Source organism: Diaphorina citri, unplaced genomic scaffold (assembly GCF_000475195.1).
Source record: "Diaphorina citri unplaced genomic scaffold, Diaci psyllid genome assembly version 1.1 scaffold529, whole genome shotgun sequence".
In the NCBI taxonomy this organism is placed as follows: Eukaryota; Metazoa; Arthropoda; class Insecta; order Hemiptera; family Psyllidae; genus Diaphorina; species Diaphorina citri.
In genome coordinates, this window is record NW_007377963.1 from 92,288 (window position 1) to 106,549 (window position 14,262).

General features: G+C 36.8%; 1 protein-coding gene across 2 annotated transcripts; it reads right to left on the minus strand.

The window, feature by feature from the left end:
• Positions 1-6,769: 6,769 nt before the first annotated feature.
• Positions 6,770-13,772, minus strand: LOC103509778 (reticulon-4-interacting protein 1 homolog, mitochondrial-like). 2 transcript variants are annotated; one of them, XM_008474410.2, is made up of 10 exons: positions 13,522-13,772; positions 12,811-12,873; positions 12,437-12,659; positions 12,004-12,149; positions 11,570-11,722; positions 11,143-11,241; positions 10,454-10,647; positions 9,929-10,117; positions 9,099-9,267; positions 6,770-8,171 (listed from the first exon to the last, which is right to left on the minus strand). In XM_008474410.2, the coding sequence occupies exons 2-10, from the start codon at positions 12,856-12,858 to the stop codon at positions 7,977-7,979; spliced, it is 1,416 nt and encodes a 471-aa protein (XP_008472632.1). In that variant the 5' UTR covers positions 12,859-12,873; positions 13,522-13,772; the 3' UTR covers positions 6,770-7,976. The 2 variants fall into 2 exon arrangements, with proteins under 2 accessions (XP_008472632.1, XP_008472631.1); XM_008474409.2 differs by lacking the exon at positions 12,811-12,873 and adding an exon at positions 12,889-12,951.
• Between the last annotated feature and the right edge of the window lie 490 nt (positions 13,773-14,262).

Below are 14,262 nucleotides of genomic sequence, written 5' to 3' on the forward strand. Positions count from 1 at the left end.
TACAGTTGACTCTGAGGTCACCAAGGTTCATCAATTTGAACCGCCATCATGACCACTAGGCGAGGATGTCCCAGGCTTTGATATCTTCAATAATTCATTTGTTCATTAGAAATGAAAAAGAAATCTACTGAGGATCACGTAATGCATGAATTTAATGCAGTAAGCGGGATGTATGGATGCATTTGGCGACTGTTTGAATTCATCAGGCGAATGTATGGGTGAATCGAATGAACATCGCGGGACTTTTGCCAGACAAAAGCTATCACTAGATACAGTTGACTCTGAGGTCACCAAGGTTCATCAATTTGAACCACCATCATGACCACTAGGCGAGGATGTCCCAGGCTTTGATATCTTCTGTGGGCGTTCATAGCCCCGGGTTCCCCGAGAAAGGAGACATTCAATTTATTGACATCGATCTTTATGGGATATTTTTTTTTTTTTAAATGTGATCATAACTTTCAATATTTCTATGCACTTCTCGATTCATTTTGTACATGTATTGCATGCGCGATGCAATTTTGATGTACCAAGGTATTCCCTATTATATGGTTAAGCTTCTGCACTATGGTCCGAAGTCTGTAGCTAGCAACTTTACCTAGGTAAAGTTGTTACATAGGTAAAGTTGTACCTATGTAGGTAAAGTTGCTTTCTTATTTGTCACTTTTGATATTAAAAAAATGATAATAAAATATAAAAATCAACAAATAACATGAAGAAATAAAAAGAGCGAAATTAATTTTTATTAGCAACCTAGCAACACGCAAGTTCCACTGACTTGAGTGGATGTCCTGCTGATCAGACAAAAAAAAAATAGGGAAAATGCTGAAATATGAAGATAGGTACCTACTAACATGGTACCTACTGATTTTATAAGAAGAAGATTGCAGAAGGTAGCAGCTACATATCATATGTACGTATACATACAGATAGGTATTACTATTATTTTTATTTTGGTAGGTACCTACGTGATGTTTGCATATTTTATTCAATTTTACTTGTTTGGTAGGTTCCTACCTAAGTACCAAATGTCCAGCACGAATAAAATTATTCTTTGACCCTTGACTTTTATTTGGACTGCTGGACATTGTTGGACTTTCGCGTGTAGGTACCAAACTCGTATAGTTATGCGTATATCTAATCTATGTATGTAGGTAGATTTCGCCAATAGTAATTCAAATTTAAAACACCCTGTGGTTTTCGATGTCTTCAATCCTTCATTGAAGTGAAAGGGTTGAGACTGTGAAAGAGAATATTTCTTTGTCTTGCTAGAATTGTCTAGCTAGAGGACGTTAAACAAAGAGACTAGAACCCTTCTCCCTCGGTGGTGTAATGGTCAAGGCGCTCGCCTGGTAAACAGGAGGGCGTGGGTTCAATCCCAGCCGAGGTATGGAATTTTATCCTCAACATAATTTGAGAATTTGACCACAATAATAGTAGTAGCCTACTGCTGGAGTAAAGGGACTTTTCAGTCCTATGCGAGCAGCATAAATAAGCACTATTATTATTGTAATTTAACCAACATGTAAAACGGACACCTAAATCTTCTGATCATCGAAAAATGTGGCGATCTCCGAGCCAGATATTTTTTCCGGCATAGACTGTCTTTAGCAGTTCAGACTTCAGAGAGGAAATGCGATGACTTCAAGATGAGGGACGTTGGGAGTGGGAGAAGAATTTTCTGATTAGATTTTGGTCTCTTCCTTACCCTATCCCTAAGACAGAAGGATTGAACCTTAAGGTATTAAAGTAAGAGCACTATTGAATTGAATTTGAACAAAGACTAAGTAATGGTTTCACGGTCATTTTGATTTGAATGAGATAATTCAATATCAAACTCAATGAAGTGTAAATATCACAGGATGCATCTAAGACATGATGATCCCCCATGATTAGCAGGAACTTTTGCAGAATTTAGACAAAATGAGCTTATTAGCTAGATAGACAGGGTGTTCAACCTCAAAGTGCCCCATAGGAAATTAACCCGTAAAATCAGTTTTTTGCCCCATAAAAGTCCCCAATACACTTTTCGAGTTTACTAAGCATTCTCACTTATGGAACTTTTGACGAGGAATCGATTGGTGCAACTTTCACATAGGAACGATTTTTTGACAGCTCAAATATCTTTAACAGAAACCCATTGAAGGCCTTTTCGAAAACAGTATTTTTTCTTGAATTCGCCGAGTCTCGAACCCGTAATTCCTTAACTGTAAGTCGAACAGTCTTGAAAGTTGCAACAATCGATTCCTCGTCAAAAGTTCCATATGAGAGAATGCTTAGTGGACTCACAAAGTGTATTGGGGACTTTTATGGGGCAAAAAACTGATTTTACGGGTTAATTTCCTATGGGGCACTTTGATGTTGAACACCCTGTATGTATCTTATCTACGTTTATCCTGTATGAACACCCTGTATGTATCTTATCTATACCAAAGTACCGTAATAATGATAATAAAAAGTACCGAGGTACCACATTCGGAGAGTATGTAAATATCATGAAGACAGCTTTTAATGTCAGCTCCCATGGCGCAGTGTCAGCTCCCATGGCGTAGTGGTCACTGCGCTCGCCTTGCACGCGGGAGACCCGGGTTCGATTCCCGGCGGGGTCAAGAAATTTGTATCATCCAAATGATTGATTCCGTGACTGGCTGTTGCGGGGCCCACTCAGCCTCGTGAGGAAAATGAGTAGCTATGCCATATAATGCGCATAGCGACCGGTGCCAGCATGGTAGGTGAATATTGGATTTTAGGATTATTGAGATATTGGGAAAATCCTACAATGCTTATATTGTAACACCCTGTATGTTGTAACACCCTGTATGTTGTAACACCCTGAATATTGTAAAACTCTGTATATTGTAACACCCTGTATGTTGTAACACCCTGTATATTGTAACACCATGTATGTTGTAATATCCGATACTGTGTAACACCCTGTATGTTGTAACACCCTGTATGCTGTAACACCCTGTATGTTGTAACACCCTGTATGTTATAACACCCTGTATGTTGTAACACCCTGAATATTGTAAAACCCTGTATATTGTAACACCCTGTATGTTGTAACACCCTGTATGTTATAACACCCTGTATGTTGTAACACCCTGAATATTGTAACACCCTGTATATTGTAACGCCCTGTATGTTGTAACATCCGATACAGTGTAACACCCTGTATGTTGTAACACCCTGAATATTGTAACACCCTGTATGTTGTAACACCCATTAACGTCAAAAGCAAGAACTTGAATGTTCTCACGAGGCTGAGGGCTGAGGACACCGCGATATCCAAGCACACAGGAAAAGCTTCGACCCCACCGGAAATTGAACCCGGGACCTCAAAACATACAGATTATAATTCAAGTTAACTGATATCATTTTCATAGGTTTGGTTCTTCAGGCGAATACGCGCTACTAAAAGTCGCGGGTCTACGCTTCTAATTTGCGGCGAGCCTCAAACAATATTTCGGCTAATAAAGAGCCGTGTAGGTAGCTTGTAAACTCTACTATAGGCTATAGGTTAGGTTCGGATGGTAAAGATTTCACAGTGTATGCTTCTGTCTTCTGTCAAATGAGCACGCTCTCATTTGAGTGGACACAAAATTCAAGGCGACTGCACAGGCATTGTCTTTCCTAAGGTTTCTGGTAACAATAGTTTCTTATGACGTAGATACCTAGAACATTCAACATTCATCTTATTTTCTTATTACTATGAGTTCTGTATAATAGACGATAATATAGAAGACCACCGGTAACACAATCGACTACCACTTAGAAGGTCATGGGTTCGATTTGCGCGAAACATTACATTCGTATTTCGCAAAACCTGAGAGAATATGCGTTACCAAAAGAATACCAAGGTATTCTTCTGTCTCCAAAAGTCCCGGGTTCAATTTTTGAGGAGAAAAAAAAATAACAGACTCGTATTTCATACCAAAAGGTAAAGATTAGAACTCTCTATCTAAACATTTTGTAGGTATAGGTAGATACAAGATTTTGATTCAGTGCCCTGTCTATTTCATTAATAGATCTTTATGAATTTCATTAATTTTCACAGTTACAGAAATGGTGCAATATAATATGCCTTGAAGTAAAACAATAATAATAGGTAATAATAATAATAGTTTAATAATAGATGATGATGATGATGATGATAATAAAAACTCGAGAAGAAGTAGAACGTGAGCGTAAAGGTCATTTCTAGTGTAGGAACAAAAGTATTTCAACATTTCCCGAAGTTCGGAAAGAATGAATAACTCGAGATTCCACTCGACTGAACGTTGGCATAGCTCTTCCACTATGCATTAGAAGAAAGAAGAAATACCTACAATAACAATTATAATGTTACCGAAAAGTACTACATGTACTTAGTGAAACAAGAGAAGTTTTTTGTAAAAGAGAAAGTGGTTAAAAAATCTATTATTATTATTATTACCTGGTCACACACCACCTGTATTGGTGGTGTAGTGGTCGTTCGTTTGGTAATCGGGAGGGCGTGGGTTCAATCTCGGCCGGGGTATGGCATTTTATCCTCAACATTGTTTGAGACTTTGACCACAATAATGATAGTAGCCTACTGCTGGGTTAAAGGGACTCTTTATCTTTAGTCCCATTCGATCAGTATAAATAAGCACTATTATTTTTATTATTTATACGTAGTAAACTTCTGCTGGGATTCAAACCCACCTCCGGATTGAAGCTGAAAAGTCTGTCTTTTTCTTCAAAATTTCTAGAAATAAAACCATTTCGTGTCTCGTTAATGATTGTAACACCCTGAATGAATAAAATAAAATTGTAAGCTTGCCATTTCTATTGTTTAGATACTAGGTAAAACAATAATGATTATTATTCACTTTCCAACTTTCACCCCAAGGTCTGAGACTTCAGTCATATTGTTCTTCAAATAAATACTCAAAGACAATATCTCATCTAATTGTTTGAAAGGCAAGACTTTTGTTGCTTTAAACTTTTCATTAAGAAAAGCAGTGCTATAGGTATTGTTGTTAAAATAATAGGACTACCAATTGTAGCTCGTAACTAGAAGAGAGAGAGAGAGAGAGAGAGAGAGAGAGAGAGAGAGAGAGAGAGAGCAATTAGATCCTTGGCCAGAAGAAATGAAAAACACAAATGAATCAATTAGGTGTATCAAATATTTTTTTTTTATTTATATTTATTAGATAAAAAAAAAATATTTGAAATTTGTTCTCCATTGGTAAATTAATTTATTTCGCTCCTAACCACAGACTACACGTTGATTATTTCTAATAAATACATTCTCAAGGTTCATCTTCACTATTTTTCTTTACGTGAATTTCCGCTTTTGGTATATTTTCGTAATGTTGTACATTTAATAACTCTCACTGCCCATGGAAAAAGACTTTTGCTCGTGAAAATCAGCAATTCTGTAAGAAAATATTGGGACACCCGTAGGAAAATTACTATTTTTGCCCATAAATTTAATCTTCGTAACATCCGATACAGTGTAACACCCTCTATGTTGTAACACCCTGTATGCTGTAACACCCTATATGCTGTAACACCCTGTATGTTGAAACACCCTGAATATTGTAAAACCCTGTATATTGTAACACCCTGTATGTTACAACCCCTGTTCATTGTAACACAACACACTATAATATGTAACACACTGTGTAGGAATGGTGTAGGGAAAGTGAGATGCGGCACACCCTGTATTTTAATCTTCCGCCCTGGTTACCTAGGGCTTACGGGTTCTCAGGAGTATCACTCGTTGCTACTGTTTTAAAACAACTTACTGTAGTAAATGAGCTCTTGTGTAGAGTACTTAGTTCAAGCCATGTTTTTACTTTCCTTATCCTATAGGAAGGAAAGTAATGTAATCGGGTCAAATTTTCGATGGTCAGTTTTTAGTGCCAAAACACGTTTATAAGGTACACCCTGTATGGAAAACGGTAAGAGTGGGGTGGTCAAATTTCACGTAATATATTCTATCCAAGCTACATAACTTACCCAAAATTCAAATCAATCTGACTAGTAGAAGTGGCTCAAATATGACCTACAAAATCAGAAAGTTTCAGCCATTGGTCCGTGTGTGTGTCTGTCCATCTATCTGTCTGTAAACAAAATATCTCGAGAATGGTAAGAGCTAGAGACTTAAAATTTGGCATGCAGCTGTCAAATGTGACAAAGATGCAACACAAAACTTTTGGTTAGGATAGGTGCTGCAGTTGGCGGCATTTTGGCCGCTTTTTGGCGGTTTTCAGCTATACTGACTAAGCGGTTAGAGGTATTGTAAAAATTACAATAGAAGAACACCCAAATAAGCATCTTTCAAAAGGATAAGGAAAGTCGTGTGATGTTCACACCAGATTTTTTTTTTTAAATGCAAAAGTGACCTAGTGGTCGATTCCTGTGCATTCGTAACCAATTTCGTCAAAAGTCAAATGTTCAGAAAATATACCAAAAGCCAAAATTCACATAGAATAACCTATCTTTATATTTGATTCTTTAAACATCTGTTGGTGAATATCACAACATAGTTAATTGTTTTAATAAACAATAAAATTCTCTCTAGCAGATAAACAAATTGTAGAATTTAGAAAAGGGCCGCTAGGGGTCGTCGCCATAGACCACATTGGGCCCAAAATCTTCGAGTTAAAACTCACTTCGTTCGTTAAAACAATTCGAGGCTTTCAATGTCAAATACAAACCTTATCCAACAGAGAAAAAAAAGTAAAAATCTTTCTTACTTAAGGTGTATTTTCTTTCGGGAAATTTTCGGAAACGGAACGGATTACTATAGGTGCCACTTAAGTTTCCAAAAGAACCGGTTCCGATGGTGCGCCATCTTTAATTTCCTATGGTTTACTATAGGTGCCACTTAAGTTTCCAAAAGAGAACCGGTTCCGATGGTGCGCCATCTTTAATTTCCTATGGTTTACTATAGGTGCCACTTAAGTTTCCAAAAGAGAACCGGTTCCGTTCCCGAAAGTTTCCCGAAAGAAAAATACACCTCTATTTTTCCCTACTTAAGGTACTCCTAATCACTGCTACAATGTGTATAGTGTAGGGTCCCCTTCTCTTTCCCAACAACTATTACTTTCTATTACCTCTATATCCTACGTTCCCTTTGGTGCTTCAAGACACAAGCCCTCAGGGTGGTGTTCCTCTCATGTCAAAATTGAAAACCTAGTAACTCGAATTTAGTTAATTTTACAGAAGAATAGAATATACCCTGTTTATTTTGTTCCATCTAAATACACCCTGTTTATTTTATTCCATCTAAATACACCCTGTTTATTTTGTCAGAATGAGACTGATTTCCTTTACTCTCGCAATCTAAATAAGGAGAGAACTTTTCCTGTAAAAATACTGTAGTAACTGAGCTCTTGTGGAAATAGAGTACCTTGGTAAAGACATGCATTACGTCAGGGCTACGCAGAATGAACGGTATACCCGTATAATCAGAACTTATATTTAAGTTCGTATCCGTAAGGATAATCTTGCCTCGGTGGTGTAATGGTCAAGAAGCTCGCCTGGTAATCAGGAGGGCGTGGGTTCGATCCCAGCCGAGGTATTGAATTTTATCCTCATTTATTTGAGAATTTGACCACATAATAATGGAGCTCTAAGGGTTAGGTGGTAGAGAACGCCTAAGGCGTTAACCTCGCCTAGTGGTTGCCTTCCACTCAAGAGTCTATTATTATTATAATCTTGGGCTGAAAATAGAGGCATTCGCATTGTGTTGTTTGCCCTTACACCAAAGCTTCCGAGTGGCCTTTTAGTGTACGGAGTTAAGCCGTTATTGCGGATAACTCAGTTAAGATTCCACAAGGAAAAATACCAAACCCAATCCAAATATACAAAAATCTCATTCTCTACAAAATTCGAGTTACTAGGGTGACGTAAACACAAGACCTATGATAGGTAGGTACTTAAATGAGATTTTTTCGTCGATTTTCAACACATTAACAGACAACCAAAACTCTCTCGCAAATTCACCGGACAAAGTTGATGACCGTTTTACCAATGGCCTGGTTCGAGTCCACAATGTGGAAAGCTTTCTGGTGATCCTGAGGTTTGAATATGTTCCCCACTACAGGTCGCAAGTGTCCAGAATCCACCAGGTTGCTGATTTGATCTAGAATTGTATAAGAAAACCGGACATGGTCCCACGACGTTCTACCTAAAACCTGTCCAAACAAAAGAAAGACGAAATTGGATTTTTCCATACCTATAGGTAATTTTCAATTAAAATTATTTTTCCTAACGCAGAACTTTTTTATTATTATTAGATTTTTCCATATAGTTAATTTTCAAAAAAAAATATTTTTTCTTTACGCAGAACTTCTTTTCTTTTTCACCTTGAATAGGTTTGATAGAGGGAATTGTAACAGCAAAGGTCTTATTAAACCGAAATCGGAGAGAGAAGAAGGACGAGATAGGGGATAAAGTTCGCCCCAAGCAAACTAGGCAGAAGCTTCATTTTTGTAAAAAAAAAAAAAAAAAAAAAATGTAAATGCGGTTTGTGTTTTTATGTCATTTTTTTTCACCAAAGAAAAAAAAACACAAATATTTATATCTCCCAGCAGTTTCTTCGTTTGTTCAAAATAATATTAATAATAATAATGTAAATGTAAAAAAAAAATGTAAATGCAGTTTCTTTGTGTTATTATGTCACAACTTTGGTGCTCACTGCAGCATTGTAGGATTTTCCCAATATCTCAATAATCCTAAAATCCAATGTTTACCTACCATGCTGGCACCGGTCGCTATGTGCATCTATATGTCATAGCTACTCATTTTCCTCACGAGGCTGAGTGGGCCCCGAAACAGCCAGTCACGGAATCAATCATTTGCATGATATAAATTTCTTGACCCCGCCGGAAATCAAACCCGGGTCTCCCGCGTGCAAGGCCAGAGCAGTGACCACTACGCAATGGGAGCTGACAGCTTCATTTTTGTATAAGTTTAGGAGAAGACTTCAGTATTATTTTTGTTAGCCAAATTTTAACGTGATTGCAATTTCATAATATTATTCCAAATATGACCTTTAATTAGCTACTTAAATAAAGTCAACACAAAAAGTTTTGCGTAGTTTAACAGTGATAATAACTTACATAGAACATATTGACGTATAACGAATAGAACATTCCTAATAGAAACCCCAGGGAGTCAGATTTGAGACGTGGTGGTACGGCGCTTACTACTTTGCCTTGCTTGGAACACAACTGTAGACACAACTGATGAGCTTCCGTTCCTCCTCTACAGTTGAATACTACATCGTATCTGCGGGAAAATAAGAAGAAAGTCTGGATTAAATATTATTAATATAATGTGAAAAGAAAAGAAAAATAAATGAGAAATTTATCAGGACGTGAGGTACACAATAGGGCTGCCTGGAAGAGACTGACAAGAAACGTCGACCTATATAAGTAGGAAAGGGCTAGGAAGAAGAAGAAGAAGAAGATGAAAAGAAAAATAAATTTTATTGACGGATTGTCCGAATGGGTCCCCTAAACGACATCGCGACAAGCAAAAAATTCACTTGAAAAAATTACATTTGAATTATTAATTTCAACAAAAGGAAATTCCAACTATTTAGATAAATTGAGGGGAAAAACCCTACTGCTACATAATGTTCAAAGGGAATTTTTCCCTCAGGAGTTATCCTAGGGATCGAACGAACAACTTATTTCCAGATACCTAGGTTCATGAAAAAAAAAACCTTCAAATTTTTCCGTTTCAGAGAAAACCGCTAAAGAAGTGTTACGGGAAAATGAAGTTTCAGCCCCAAATTTCCCAAAACGTGCAAAACCTCCCAGAAGGTTCTGTAATCTTAGGGAGGTTCTACATTTATTGTATACTTACGTTATTGCTAAAAATAAAGTGGACCATTTCAATCAATCAAAAAGATTGGAACTTTTCCTATTCTATTCAATTCGCTTACCTAGACCTCTGTTTGATTAGCTGCTCTTCCAAATCTGGAGTTTCTAGCGGTATACATTTGGAGGCACCGAACCCCAGCATCACCTGTACTGCTCTTGATAAACAAGTGACGGTAATATGGGTGTCGAGTAGTCTACAGAGTTGTATGAGAATACAGCCCACCCCTGTACTAGCACAGTGGATCAAAATCCTGCAATACAAAACAAACATATAGGTAATTAATTTATGAACTCTTAGAAAAGATTATTTAGTCCATCATTATTTCCCTTTTATGAATAAAGCTGTATTTAAACATAGTGGACGGCCGTCGATGGACGAGGTGAATCTATGTTGTCGAGGCAGTGTGGACGGTTTCAGTCGACGATCGATCGACAGCCGTCCACTATGTTTGAATACAGCTTTACACATAAAAGGGAAAAAAATATTGGACTAAAACCTCAAAATTCGGGCATTCCTACAGTCCTATATATGTTTTTTGTGTATGAGTATCCTAGATTATACCTGTAGGTACTTATCAAACACTTACTTTTTATTTTCCGCATTGGACGTATTCAAGTCAGCCTTATGGAATATAGAATCCCACGCAATGCTTCCCGAGTACGCTAGAGACACGCTGTCCTCGAAGGATAATGTCTTTGGTTTCTTACTGACCAGATCTTCCCTCAGCACCACGTACTCGGCTAAAACTCCCTGACTGTGAGTAGGAACAGCGGACCATACCTGTAATATACCACAGTAGAAGAGAATATACCTTGTTTGTCCTGCTCGAATGAGACTAAAAAGTCCCTTTCCTTTACCCCAGCAGTCTAAACAAGGACTCGTGTACGAGTATATTATGGGTTTAGTAACATAGCATAATAGATAAATGTTAACAGCCTGTACCTATATTGTTGGTGTAGTGGTCTCGCGCGTAGCAAACAAAATGGCGTGGGTGGGTTCAATCCCAGCAAAAAAAGTGTTCAATCTTCTTTTTTATATGGTATTCAGTAGAAATCTAGCTGAGTCATATGCCATGCTGACTATAAAATTAAAGGCCGATTTTCATGTGATCTCCGAAAAAACACTCAATGTTTAGGAACTGGTGTCTCAATGTTACTAAAAAACGTGTTGAGTATAGGAAAAAGTGTACACCTACTCTGAACAAATGCAATTTTAGTTCTTATTAAAGGATAGGTATAACTTGAAAGTAAGTCAAACAAATAAAATGAACGTTACCTCGTCTCCTATCTCGAACTTGGACACTGCAGATCCCACTTCTACCACCACACCCGCACAATCTCTCCCCAATATTACAGGCACATGGGTTTTGGTGTTCTGCAATAGAATAATAATATAATAAATGAGAAATCCGACTATGTGTTCTGTTCCAATATGACAGGACAAATGGTAACAGTGAAAATTTGATAAGAGTGGAACCTCTTCCCTACAAATGTTTTAAGATTTAGTAAAGAAAATTGTCAAAAAAATAAAGTATAAAAAACCAATTTTTCCAAACCAAAGCATGGGCTATCAGCAAATAGATACTAGACTAGACTATTTTAGTATATTGTTGCTTTTCTTAATAAATTTGTTCCTATGACATGACACTAGATCTTTCCTAAAAAGAACTTGAGACACAAGAAATTTTATAAATAGGTCTCACATGACTTTGTCTTGTCAGAAGTCTCCGTAGAGTACTAGCATATCCGGAGGCAATCCTAATATCAACAGCATCTATAGAACCAGCAAATACTTTGACTAGAATTTGATCTGAGTAGAGTATACTAGGAACAGCAGTATCATCCAGTGTTATATCCTGAAAATAAAAGAAGAAATAAATTAAAAATGTTTAAGTAAAAATAAACATGTAAAATCTGACACTGTATTTTCTACAGCTTCCATAAACTTAACATGCTATCAGTCATCTTCCATTAACATTGATAACACATTGCTTGTTCAAACAGTCCCCTTGGACTATGTTGAGCTAGAAAAGATTTATAAAATAAAAGGTGATTAGAGAACTACTCTTAAAATTGAACTTTTTTTTTTACAGGACAACTTATCATAAGATGTTTTTAGATAGCAGGTGATAATTACCTCTATTCCAGACATATTCATGCAACCAATAGCTTTCATAGAGGACACAGGAGCACATGAATACTGGAGACATAGTCCTATTACTAAACCAATGCCTGTGCCACATACCAGCCCCAGTGTTGCAGAGATTGCATTTGTTCTGTTGACTGAAATAAGACAAGAAATAATCAAGATAAGTTGTGTCCTAGCTAAAAAGAATCAGTTATTTCAAGTTTAAAAAAGTATAAAAATTAATCTAGTAAAATAAAATAGGTAGGACATGGTAGAGATTAGCCTCCAAAGATATTCAAATGTAGCTGATATATCAAATTCTTAATAATGTAACATTTTTTACTTTCCTTATCCTAGGTATAGAAAGTAAAGTATTGTGGGTAATCAGGTCAGTGTTTTTTTTCAAGCATCATGCAAACTTTGAAGTAGGATCCAAACTTACATGTGTCAGCTAGAACAAAAGGGCCCCGGTAGAAATAAAATGATGCATTTATATTTTGTCTCAACTGTTGTAAACTGTGAAGTAATGTCTGCAGAAAACTGTGAAACGTTGAGAAATAAGATGATGGCAGGCAGCCTTGTATTTGAACAAGCACCATTTGACTATTGTCTCGTACATTTTGAAGTACAATTTTTCCACTGTGAACCAAGTTGTTGAATATTATCTGAAAAAAGAGAGAGGATAGGATGAAAACAAGTTGGTATATTGTGAAATGCACTAGGATATCATTATTAGTAGACCAAGGGGCTATAATTATTTATGTGTCTTCTGCTATGTTCAAAGACTGTTGTCAAATGATAAAAAAAAAAACCTACCTGTAGGCTATCCAAGCATTGTGACAGATGAAATCCAACTTCATCCATGTTAACATTTGAGATCTGGAAGAAGCCTACCTGTAGGCTATCCAAGCATTGTGACAGATGAAATCCAACTTCATCCATGTTAACATTTGAGATCTGGAAGAAGAAAAACATAAATAAGGGCTTGCCAAAACTAGGGAGGGCCCAGACCATTCTTACTTGGGTGCTTAGTTCATCTTCTTTATCCATTTCTTTATCCATTATTCACCTGTGTTTGAGCAGAAACTCATGTATTTCAACATGAGACTGGTAGACCTATGGGTAGGTAGACTAGTAGAACAAATATTGTGAGTCATAAGTTTTAACCAAAGGATTTTTCCTTTCATTTGTCTGTTTCTTTCAGGCTAACTCTTGAATGGGTGGTCAGTTTTTCATGAAATTTGGCAATATGTATTGTACAACACCAAGATGATATTTGGATACATTGGGCTAATGAAGGTACTACAAAGGCCCTTTTTCTGACAATCCCACATCTATGTAGATACAGTTCACTGAACCACTGGTAACCAGAGAACACACATAAAATGAGGTTATGTTACCTGATAAAAGTTCATTTTGCCATCAATGTCCATTCCATTGTGATAACCACTTTGTTTTCACAGGACAATAACTAGAGCAAGTGCTCAGTATGTAAATCTTTCCCTGCCTATAGACATGAGTACTTACTTCTCAGATTCCTTGGATTTTGGTTCTCAGGGTTGTTGGATGGGAGAGGCAAACCAACAGATCATCTGATTATCATGATTGCCGTTCTGATCTTGAACTAGGACTAAAAGTCTTCAACTGTTAACTGTATCACCAAGATAAAACTTAATAGATTAAAATAGAAACTTGAGATCTAGATAACCCAGGTACTTAAAATAAAATAAAGTGAAACTTGCGATTTCCGGAATACCCGGATCCTTGAAGTTAACGAAATGAACAAATGATAAGGGAAGAGCGGTGTTGTCAGATGAGTTCCAGTGACCGAAAAGTCGTACAAATTTCTTAAATATACCGTACATCCGTACAACTTTGCATGTAAACGAATCTACGAATGTATTCGGCGGGAATTTTTTGAAATTCAAAATTCAAATTTCAACGTTCAAGTTTTCAGATTTTGGTCCTCGGTGGACGGATTTTGTTTTTCAGTTTTAATTAAGTCTAGTGGAATGACTTTTTTCTGTGTTTTTCAGTATTATTTAATCTATTTGTTATCATCTAAACCTCAGTTGTCTTTAAGTCAGTCAATAGATGCTACTGTTTAATTCATTTCTCAAATGTTATCTCTATGACTAAACCTGGAACCCCTTAAACCTCAAACTCATACTAAAGTACAGGTATCTTCTGTAAAGGAGTGTTCTGCTCATGGAGGTATAATCTCTGAGCTCCTTGGTTCTACTGATGAACTTTAGGTACCTACCTAAT